The sequence below is a fragment of the Oryzias melastigma genome, linkage group LG9, assembly GCF_002922805.2.
Source record: "Oryzias melastigma strain HK-1 linkage group LG9, ASM292280v2, whole genome shotgun sequence".
Lineage (NCBI taxonomy): Eukaryota > Metazoa > Chordata > Actinopteri > Beloniformes > Adrianichthyidae > Oryzias > Oryzias melastigma.
Window position 1 is genome coordinate 22,273,635 of NC_050520.1, and position 12,352 is coordinate 22,285,986.

At 38.9% G+C, this 12,352-nt stretch overlaps 1 protein-coding gene across 4 annotated transcripts in view; it reads right to left on the reverse strand.

Annotated features, from left to right (window-relative positions):
• Positions 1-12,352, reverse strand: part of rtkn (rhotekin) — a 48,193-nt gene that overhangs the window by 18,232 nt on the left and 17,609 nt on the right. Inside the window, exon 1 of one of the 4 annotated variants that reach the window (XM_024274788.2) lies at positions 3,784-4,281. The exons of the other annotated variants lie outside the window; for them this stretch is intronic. Coding sequence (XP_024130556.1) covers positions 3,784-3,807 — 24 coding nt within the window. The 5' untranslated portion in view covers positions 3,808-4,281. Of the gene's footprint in view, positions 1-3,783; positions 4,282-12,352 lie in introns of those variants that run through there. 4 annotated transcript variants of the gene reach the window in all.

Here is a 12,352-nt window from a genome sequence, read left to right on the forward strand (position 1 = left end):
CGTCCCTGAAAATGTGTGTTTTAAGAACATTCATGCGCTTGGGTTCTGGCCCAGTCAGTTTTAAAAATATCCGAACTGGCCTAAACAGGTCAAGTTTTTCCACTGTGGTACAGCTCAAGGGGAAAATGTCAGCTCCCTGTGGCATCCATGCAGAGCTCCTCAGGATATATGAGCATGCCAGTTTTTAGAACTGTGGAGAGGCAATCAGATATATTTTGTGTCAGTGATTTCTTGTTTGCCTTATTATCAAGATTTTTTTTTTCTCACTGTTATGGCTGTTTTATGCAATTTCTGCTAAGGTGGGTTAAGCTGTAGGGAGCTGCTTGCTGCACACACAGCATGTCTATTGACTTTTGGCAAAAATTCCGAGTCAGAAATGATTATTTAGTCTCAACTGACAGAAGTATTAAGAGTTTCTTATCCAAAGAAGCTGAGAGCAGAGATTTTATCCCTAATATCACAGCTCACACAGCTAAACCTGCCAACTCGTAGCTTTTCTTGTGCTGGTGTTCAATCATAGTCAGGTTTATTAACCATGACCTGAAACAATCATAGGGGCTGGAAGTGAAGGTCAAATCTCTTTGTTTTTTGTTGCCAAGTGAAAGGACATGGAAGTATATGGAGGCAATATGAGGGTTTTCTTGTGTGTATAAAGAAAAATATATTTCCTTTTGCAGCAGACTGTAAATTTCGTAAAAAATTGAGGCTTATTTCTTTTAAAGCTCCAATCATTTTTAAATCTATTTTAATTAAGATTATGTCATTTTTTGCAAAAATCAATCAAGGTGTGCCGTTTTCTATGACATAGTTTCTGCAAAGCGGCAGGAGTTTATTAGAAATTTACCTCAGAGTCGTTGGCACTGAGTAAGCCTGTGCTCATTTCCCATCAGCTCTCACTTCCTGTCACGCATAACTGAGAACTATCTGTTTAAACACTCTTCCAATGGCTAATTTAGCCTCTAACAAACCCCAACCTAACATTACAGATGAGGCAAAAATGGTGAATAATATCAGAGCTATTCACATATAAAGTTTTGAGCCCAATTTCAGCTCAGATGAGGAAAACAGAGACGTACATTGATCTATTTGTCAGCAAGTGGTTGCATCGGAATGGAGCAGAGCAGGCAGCTTGAGGAATAGCAATCGTATTTCATGTGTAACAAATAAGCTGCGTTATTTTTCATCTACTCCTGATTCACAACAGTTTGACCAAAAAATACTTAGAAATGTAATTTTAAGCGTAATTTTCTATACATATATGTTCTCCATCATGAAAAAAAGCAACCAAAACATTTTAAAAACACAATTTTCTTCCGAGTGAGTCTTTAAAGACCAACATATTTGTGCACAACATTAGTGGATCTGCTATGAGCAGAGACCTGTACTCTGTTTGCTCCTAACTGTAGCTGGGACAGGCTCCAGCAACTTCACGACCCTAAAGGGATTCAGCGGGTTCAGAAAATGGATGGATGGATGTTATGAGCAGAATAACAAGCAATTCCACAAAACAAGCATGAATTCACAGCATACAATTATCAGAGAAAAACCAGCATAATGGAAATGAGGCACGTGTGAACTGGTCAAGCTGTCAGATCACGCTGTAAAAATGGCAAAACATCTGCTTCCCCAGACAAATGTGAGAGACGGTGACTGGGCCTGAGGGCGATCCTCCCCCAGCAGCTGTATATTATGTGCCCTGCTGATGATCTGCCACTGGATTGAAGCCTCTCTTCTATCAATCACTTGGCAATTTCTAGTTTACCAGGTCAGTACTTCTCTCTAACTGTCAAATTCTGCTCATTTTTCTTTGAAGATCCATCACTTTAGACATCTCTGTGATGAACTTTAACATTATAAGTTACTTTATATTATGGTACTTTGGGAAAAACTACCCCTTAATGCAAAAGTTACTTTAAAAAAAGAAAATATATCAATTATTAATAAGCAAATATTGCATTCAGGATATTTGAACCACTAAACTGAACATGAACGCAGGCGAGGCCTGTGAGGAGCCAGTGAGAATCTATGAAACCCAAGAAGAGCAAACATGAAGAAGTTTTTAGTTCAGAGATCTATGATAACCTGGGCAGAGGAGCAATGCCGAGGCGTAGACGGGTGTAAGTGGCTAATTTTTCATAGTAACTCAGACAACTAGCTCAAGGAGAGAGTCAAACGCACACATATCCCACCTCCACAGCTGCTTTCACGCTGCGTAGTACTTCGGAGTAATGACTTGCAGCTCCCCTGGGTTTCCCAGGCTAAGGAAGTGCGAGCTATCTCAGTTCCAGCAAACTGACTCCTGGGAAAATGCAGGGGACTATATCAGCGGAGAAGCAGAATGACCTCTACCGCAGGCACAGAGAAGGGCAGGGGAAGGGGGTTACAGGACTGAATGAGGGCTGGGGGAAGGAAGGCAGATGCAAACAGGGAGTAATATAAAGATGAGAGAGAAAGCAGAAAGCTGCATGGGTGGACGGAAAGGCTTTGACAGCAGAGATCTCATCCGCAGTAAGAGCTTATTGATTGGAAGATGAAGCCAAGGAATTCCAGAGCAAGTTAAGTCGAAATTGAGCCTGTTGACTTTTCTTCTTCTTCTGTATATTTATGAAGCACAAAAGCCAGGAAAATATAAAATGAACATTTTTAGAATGCTTTCTATTGGAACAGCAAAAACCAGCGTCATAAATGCAGAAAAATCTGTGTCAGTTCACACAGAGTTGCAGCCCTGATGCATCAGTGACCTTTTCAGAGCTAATGATCAGCGATGGATCAGGCTCCAACAGTAGTAGACACAAAAATCCCATATATTAACTGCTCTGGACTCCTGCACACAGACAGATGAAGATGTGCACACAGATCCATGTGTCCAGCTTATTCAGTATCCAACTGTAGCAGATGAAATCAGGCAGAGGATCCAGCTCTCCCAAACAGGCAGCCACAGCCATCAAGTAACGTGGAAGCAATCAGCATGGAGATGAGGCCAGCGTTTTACTTGATAAGTAGGATTTACGTGCAGATTTATAAAACAAAGTCACTATGGAGGTTAAACTCTGCAAAACCAGACAAACTTGCTCTCATATGTGTCCTGTGCACCTCTTCAAAGTATTTGTGGAGAGATACTTATGCAGTGTTTAAGAGGAAAACGTTAAGAGACATTCATGGAAATACAGAAAAATAATAACAATAATCTAAAGTGTCAGAACTATATGATGTCAATTTGAAATTACATTAAATTATTCACAAAAAATAGTGAGAATTATTTCATCAGTTCCAACTATGGAGATTCCATTGGAGTTTTTCTCCACAAGTGAAAGGAAAAAATGATGACTTTAACATCTGAGGATGTTACAGCATTTTCTCACATTTGTCACGTTTCATGCTTGAAAATTCAGAGAGTCTATGAAAAAAACTGAGTGTTGCCAACAATGAATTATATAATCAAAATTTCAAGTATTTCTCAAAGAACATTTGACATTATGAGTGAAATGGTAGTGATAACACCTGTTTCATGGTCCAATAGACAAATTCACCCAAAACTTATTTTTTTGTAAATTATTACGTTTTAAGTATTGTATTTTCCTATTTTTAATGGTTTTTACTATTTAAAATTATTTACAACTATATCCCAGTTTGAAATGTCCAAAGCTGCTGGTCTGCTGTCCCTTTCAAATCACAGAGTCTGGTGCGTAACGTGGCTTTGACAATCTAAACAGTGGCGCGTGTCACGCATCGTTTTTCCATCCACTCACGCATGTTTTTCAAATGAAAAGTGGCTCGTCTTACCCGCAGATTCCCAGAGTCGTTCATCCTTCCCCAACAGGAACACTTTCCTTTTTTTCTTTTCTGCCAACTCTTCAGGAAGAAAGGCAGCACGGCGCGTTACGCAACGGTCCGGCCAGCGTCCCGCACGAGCCTCCAGCTCAGTTTTTCCCTGTGACGTGCCTCCATTTACCAGCAAAGTCAGAAATTCATTGACAATCCCGGAATATCTGCAGCACATTCACACCGGAAGCGGCGTTGGCGAAAACACCCCCCTCCACACTCTCGTTGTTGTTTGGGACGGTCATGCGTTCGAACCCCCCTTCTCTCCGGATATCGTCTCGAGCTGCACCTCCACGCGCGCACAGCCGCCACCACCACCTCCTCCACCGCGGGGAAGAATCAAGACTGACCGTCTGATGGACCAACCGAGAGCCGTTCCTGAGGAGGCGGGTGCGTGCGCGTTTAGTGTGCGCGCGCCCTTTAATCTGCGTGTAGCTGCACGCAAGCAAAAGAGGAGAGCAAAGCCCCTGAAGAGGGTGTCCAGCAGGGTCCTCTGAGAGCATCATGCCAGATTTAACACCAGTCAGTTTACTGAGATCCTGCAAATGTGGAAAATGTTGCTTCAAGCTGCGCGCGCACTCACTTTACTCTCATTAGATCCCATAAGAAGGATTTGGACAGTATCAGTTTGAAGTTTTATATATTGCGTTAAAAACTTGAAAACGTTAGTTTTTAAAGCTAAAATTCAACCTTTTCCTCACAAATATTAACAGTTTTGGTACATTATGTTGCAAATAAACTTCAATTCAGTGCATGTCCAGCTGCTTTAACAGTGTGAGGATAAATGACCTGCAGCAGAGGATATCATCAGACCAATCATGTTGTGCATTTTAACATAGTCATAACACTTCAAATGCTTTCCATAATCTATACATTTATTAAAGGTCATCAAAGGTTACAGCTTCTGTTATCGCTGCAGTCATTGTGACTGCAATAGCCTACAGCATGGATTCAAAGTGCAACCATGTGATCTATATATCTCGGCATACTTATTTTATATCTGCACTTATTTTATATCACCCACTAAGAAGCAGTGTATAAGTCAAACTAATGAATCCCAAAAGTAAAGATTGGATTTAAAAATAATAAAGGTTAATTTGAATCATCATTTATATGGACACATTTAGCAAATTCTAGGAGATGATGAAGCACTTCTGCAATATTTAAAGATTAGGAATCAATTTATTTTACCATGAAAGAGAAATAACTCCCTAATTTAAGTGGGACAGACATTTAGATCTTAAAAAACACACATTTGTTTTCTCATGCATTGTTTGTGGGCGAGTTTGGAGTTGCAGAAATGCAACAGATTATGTGTAGGAGGATCGGGATGTTGGAGGAGAGAGAATGAGTCTGTGGGCAGACTTGGCTGACAGCGATCTGTCTCATTGGTGCAACAACAATACATCCGTGCATTTTGGCTGCACGGATTCAGCTCTTTACCTCAATCAAATATTATTGACTGTAAGGACACACGACAGTCAGAAGCCTCGGGCGACAAATGCAGACTAAAGCATCAACAATTTTTGTCTCGCCCTCTAAACTGCCGCTGAACCCTCTTAGAGAAAGCTCTCTTCCTTCGCCCGTGTCTGAGTGTACAACAAAAACAAGATGATCCCTGCTAATTTAGGACTTAGAGCTGTTAATATCCTGGAGTTAATTAGATTAAGGTTCTATAAGCAAGTCGCAGTGCAGGAGAGCAAAAAAAAAAAAAGAAAAAAGCTACTACAGGCATAATTTCACTCACATGTGGGATTCATTCAGAGCAGAAAAGAACTATTTAAACTGTAAGTGGTTCTTTTTATTGTACTGAACAAACAATAAAAGATCTTAAAAGAAGCCGGGATGAAAAAACAGAGCTAACTTTAGCCATTTGATGCCTGCAGGTCCGGCTAAATGAATGATCATATCACTCCTAGAGTCTTTGCTCCGTGTTTCTCAGCAAAAGAGGATATTCCTAGAATCCCTTTGCTCCCATGGACAAGTTAACAACAGCTCTTTACAGCAACTTACTGAATGTCCAACAAAAAATATCAGAAAACATGATTCTACATCATTTTTGATGTGAACATGAAACATTTTTTATTAGTTTGATTATGAATAAGAATTCAGAGAAATGTTTTGAATTAGTAAAATAAGAGTAAAATACACAAAGTATGATGACTTTGAATTTGTTATTGTTATTTAGTAAGCCAAATATAAGTAACAGTCTTAACAGACACAAGACTATTATCAGGTTTTATTTACTTCAAATGATATAAAAAAATAAATAAAAAAAAAATTACAGCTTTGTTATTTTGGTGGACCAAAATGCTTAAAATGTGTTATCATACCACCAAAATATCAGAACCAAGTTACTTATAGCTTCAGTGGCTCCTGGGTACTGCGAAAAAAAGGTAGGAAAAAATATATATGATAAAAACTTCCCTCAATGTTTACAATACATTTGCCTTGCAGCCCCCTATTGGGCATAGGAGGTCATGACAGCCTTTAAGGACAGAACACTTCTTATGATTACACCAAACTGTATGAAGAATGGCCAAATTGTTTCTCAGTCTGAAAGTGCAGAACAGAAAAAAAAAACTTTATATGAAATCTTTTATAAATTAAATGAGTTTTCCTCCCAGTTTCTCACAGCATGAAGTACAGTTAAGTCACAAGTGGCGCCTAACACCAAGTGTGCCGAGTCTATAAAAGCGCGACCTCAAACAAATATGGCATCACCACATTAAAGAGATAATAGTGAGGTACTGGAGTCGTATGCTCGTCTAACTTGACAAATACGTATAAGAATATATAAAAAAAACGATTTATTTCATGAAGTCGTATAACTTTTGTCACCACCACATCATCATAGATGCCTGCACATTAAAATATCAAACAACATTATGAGCTGTTTTACTGTTTGTGTTACATCACTGAGGAATATATATATATAAATACTGACTGATGGGCTTCTTAACGGTGACAGCTGGGCCCACCAACTGTGAGGACACAAGCTCAGTGTGTGTGTTAACATGCAGGTCTGAAATAGACACTAAGTAAACCTGCTGGTGTAGTTACATAACCAACTGTGTCCACTGACATACTGACCAATGGCACAGAGGGGGTAGGTGTAATAGGGGTTAAAAAGAGACTTCTGTTTAGCTATAGATCTCAGCCAATCGCGGTGAGCCTGATTCTTCCTTGAACCAGTAAGAGGCTTTGTCCTGTCTCGTAGTCAATCAGGACAGATAGGTTTTCATCTGTTAAGATCATACAGCATGGCTGTTATAATTCGTAGACTTCTAACGAAATAACAAGTGCAGAGGGGCAACATCATCGAAACCAAAGCCTCAAGTGAGCGTGTGCAGATTTACACATCAAAGTAGAGATAAAAGGATTAGAGAGGAGGCTGCGACAGAGTGGCGACCTGTCCAGGGTGTACCCCGGCTTCGCCCAACAGTAGCTGGGACCCCAAAAGGGATTCGGAGGATGGATGGGCCACTGAACTAGGCTGCCCCATGCCTACAGCACCACACGAGGATTGGTTGATCACCATACTGGTTTCATTCAAAAACTTTATTAACTAAAATTACCAGAGAAATAGTTCTTTGGCGCCACATGAACGACACAACTGGTGTGAAATGAGTAGGTCCTTACAATGAGTGACCCTGAGCTTTTGACTCCAAGTGTCAAACATTACATCACCCAGCAGGGGAGACAAAGGCTGTTTTTCTTTTCTTCTATTGATGAGGTGAGGGGTATCACAGCATGGCCATGTCTGTCATCACCCTTGTACCACAACAAAAGGCTCCTTTTCAAACTCTCTGATCTAACCCAACTTCAAGCTCCAGTTTCTTTCTATGACCGAAAAAATCCCAGAAAGGCTTTTTTTTTAAATGAAAATTGCAGCCATTAATTTACCCTGTACATCCTAACCATCAAATAATGCAACTTCACACTGCAAAAATGGAATTTTAAGAAAATAGACCCTTGTTTCAAGAAAAATTGTTGCATTTTCTGTCTTGCAAGAAAAATAATCACATTATTTTTTAAAAATAAAAGTATTCTTAGTTTAAGAAAATATGTCCCAGTGACTTAAATTTTACCTTAAAATAATAATTCTAAGACCATCTTCTGTCTCGATTGGCAGTTTAGTCAATTTATTATTATTATTATTTTTATTTTAAGTAATAATAATCAGTCATTCAACTCCAAAATATTTTCTAACATTTCCATATATCAATTTGAAAACCAATATCATTTAAACTGTAATGATCTAGCTTTAAAAACCTTTGATTTTCTCCAGTTCTTGCAGTTTTTTGACTTCCTAAATATAATTTTTCTTTTGTCATTGTTTATGCTCAGATGACAGCAAAACATCTCTAAAAGGATTAGCCGGAGTTTCTTTTGGGAGTCTTAACTCAAGGCTAGGATAAATCTGAGGACTAAAAGGCTGAAAATGGGCAAAGAGGCAGGAAATTAGATCAGTCAATGAAAAAAAAATCGTTTAAGACTCCGATACAGGGGCCGTGGCAGAGAATAACAAAACTGTCAGAGGTGGGGAAGGTGAAGAGCTGCAGGTCGATACTTCAATACAAACTCCTCTGATTTGGTATTTTCTTCTGTGTGTACTCCATGATGGTGCTTGCTGTTTTTCAAAGGAAGCTGGATCAGCCCAAAACATCCAACTGGTTCCTGCGAACACAGAGTTCCTATTCAAGCATGAGCAGCTCCTCCTAACCGCTAAAAGGCTGATGGGTGGGGTAAGGATTGGGATTTTTGTGTTAAAAAAAAAAAAAAAAGGAAAGACCCCGGTTTATTTAGACCTGCAAAACTGAAGCCAAGTACATGGCGATAAATGTGCTGATCCAAGGAGGAGGAGGAGGAGGAGGGAAGTGAAGGTGTGTGAGGTGATACAGAGCTCTCTCTTTTCCTCCTACGTATCCTGCAGGCTTCAGCAAACATCAGTGAGGGATCCTATAACCACACATACCAAAGACATACTTTTAATATAAAACACACACAGCAAACTGATGAAAACTCATAAGCCTTACACATAAAATCTGTTTGCAAGCTCACTCAAAGAGTTATTCAACTAATTCAAAATGAACATTAAATTATATTTGAACCCCAGTGAATTAATTAAAGGACTTTACAGCTCATATTCAATTAAAACAAGTAATAATGCAGCAACACAGAGCAATGTGCAATTCATCAGCCTATTGTGGAGGAATGTGTTTTAGCTCAGACATGACTGACCTGCAAAAAGCACCCAAGTGCTGCTAGCTTGGACACGCCTTCAGCTCAACTGTGGTGCAGATTAATAGGCTACCTAAACAACCTTGCAGCTGAACTAACACAAACACACACAAGCACATTTCCACTGCTCACTGGCATGTGAACTGATGTATTGATCCCCACCTGAATGCTGCAGGATTCTGCTGTTTTTTTAATAGAAGGAAACTGTGAAATGTGTGAAACAAAGGACGGTCAAATTATAGCTTAAGTAATAAATAAAAATGGAAAAAAGACACAAAAAGTATCATTTTTGGAGGTAAAAAGGAAGTAAAAAATAAGCCAGGTATAGCTCTGGTATACATTTAAATAAAAAGACAAGACATTGAAAAGCCTCAAACAGAGAGTTAGCTGCTAACTATAAGCCAACCTCTGCACTTGGTGTGCACGAAGTTTCTTATTTAGCAGTCATTTTTGCTTCTGAAATCCTGTGTCTATCAAAAACCTCCCCACTAATACAAATATAATGTTTCATGGAAAGGATAAACTGTCATAAATTGTCAGAGGTAAAAGCACAATATAATAGTTCGACCTAATGAGACTTTGAAAAATGATGATAATCATTAAATATGTTTTTTTAGCTTAGAGATGCAATTATGTTTTACTTCTAGTGATTTGAATTTAAAGTTTCACTTCAATCACCTTTTGATTTATTTTAAAAGGTTCCCAGAGGTCTTTTAATTAGGATTATGTCCTTTTTGGCCAAAAAAAAAAAAAAAAAACCCTGTGTAATTTTTTATATGACATAGTTTCTGCAGAGTGACAATGGTTGAAATTTTCTTTCACCACTCCCTATCTAGTGTCTTTGCCATTTTCTACAATTCCAAATACGAATGCCCAAGAAATTTCCCAGAAGTCATTGCAAAAAACCAGCGTGCATCAATGCCTATACATTGGTAAATATAGACCACAATGCATTGCGTTTGGACATTTTTTGTAGGAAAAAATGTATTTAAATTTAATTTTTTAACAAACTATCCATCCAAATCCAAAAACACTATGTCTATTGGAGTGGGTTTGTAATAATACTTTACCGCTCGCAGAAGGGAAATTCAACATTACCAGTTGTATGTCTGGAAAGGTAGACACCAAAGGTCCATAATGCTGACAATCTTCTGTGTCACTCTTACACATAAAACTAGCTCCAGCTGTTTCAGATCATCTCAGACACAAACCCAGCACTTAACTCATCGGTTTTCTCTCTGAGTCATGGGTGTTGATGCTACCACAACAGACAGCTGCATACAAAATTGCTAATAAATGACATCAATTTGAAATCCAGGTGACTCCTGTAGAGTCACACTGAAGAGTTGCTCAGGCATGTTTGTTTTTCTTCTTTTGTTACAACTTTTGGATTTAGCAAAACCCCCAAGACTGAGTAAAGATGGATTGTTCCTTAAGGACCAATTGATGTTCTAAAAGCACTTTATCTTTTGTTCATATTTCCTACTTTCAATAATCTCCCCTTTGAGAAAATAAAACAGCTTCTTGCTGGACAAACTTGTCATTTCTTTTTTGTTTTTGGCCAGCAATAAATCTGTGTTTTAAAGGCTCTGTAAGTCAGATATGGACACATGTGACTACTTCCACTCAAAAAAAACATACTTTTTTCAAAGATATGAGATCATATAAACAAGTTGAATCATACAGAAGACTCATTCCAGTCAAGTTATATCAGCGCACATTGAGCCAATCCACAATTATCCCACTGGGTGTTGCTTGTGAAGCCTCTTGCTCATGGAAACAGTTCAGGCAGCTTGTCAGAGGTTATGCGACATGTTGAGGAGACGGTGCGTGAATATCACACAAAGTGTTTTTACGGCCTGACTGCAAGGTCCAGAATCTGACGCAAATATCTGAGGCAGTGCCAGAGCTAAGTTTAGGGTTTGGAGCGTGCCAGAGTCCAAAAAGAGCTTTGGGTAAAGCAGTCAGAAACTGACATCTGACCCTCATGTGAGCTCACAGGCAAGCAAGGTTAGAGATGAACTCTCACAGCACAATCTGTCTTTGCCTACAAATAGAATCTGTTCTGTTGCATAAAAAAAGCTCAAAAGCTGATAAACCTCACATTTCTTACGTCAAAATTATCAAGACACAATAAACAACAAAACCTTTTTGTTTTTAGTCGTTTCATGCTAGGACTTTATCAGAGTTGGCATCGCCTGGGAATTTTTCTATAAGACATACGTGGTTTCATTTGTCTACATTCCCCAGTCTGTATACTCCCAAGAGGAACAATAAATGCTGCTTGATGTTAACAGCAAAGCTGAAAATTCGTTTTCAGAGTGTCTGAAGAAACCTTAAAAATTATTCATAAATAAGAAAACTTTGAGTCAGTGAACCTCTTTAAAGAGAATGACAGCAGGAACCAGAGACAAAACCATTGCTGGTCACCTTAAGAGATGCAGTGAGTTAATAAAGGAACCACACGTGCATCCGGCTTTTTGATAACAGGAAGTGGTGTATGTTACTTTTATTTAGCGGCACCTTCTGAGACATAATGCTGCCTCTTCCGGTGGGAACCCATATTTAGAAATGACCATTTCCTGTTTCCCATCAACCATGACTCCGTTGAGGAAAATCCTGTATCCTGTGACCAAAAAAATGCTCTTTGCAGTTCACAGCTGTGGCTAGAGAGGCAAAGTCTTGTGAAGGGAAGAAGCACTGTAGCCATGAACGGAGCCACTGCTATACCAACAGACTTGTTAAAACCTGAAGCAAAAATGTGACTTTCCTCTGACAGTGAAAATAACACAATGGATGTCCACGGAAGCAGCAATTAGACATGCTTGAAGAATGCTGCATGATTACACTCCTTCAATATTTGTTCAAAATCACCTTCAGAAACAATCTGCATATGTTGTTATTGTGTGTGGTTAATTAAAAGTGTGGGAATAGCTTGCAGGCTCAACATATGAGAGGTAGATAAAGGGAGCACACTTTATTAACCTACAGTTGTGATTACTTACTGGGATATTTATGAAAAAACCCTGCAGCAAAAAAAAAAAAAAAAAAAAGCTTGCTGAAATTACAGTTACTCTAGGCTCTCCTGCTATGCCACATACAAAGAATCCCTGTCCCGTGAACCCACCCAGGCTGAGGAAAATTTGGGGGTTGGGGGTGAGCAAACAAGTGTGTGTCTACCAGCAAAATCATCTAATAAACTGAATTTTTACTGGCTAAGGCAGCTGAGCTTCACATTTGAATTTAGAAACAGCAGCATTATTTTCCCAAAAGTCTAAAATAAGAA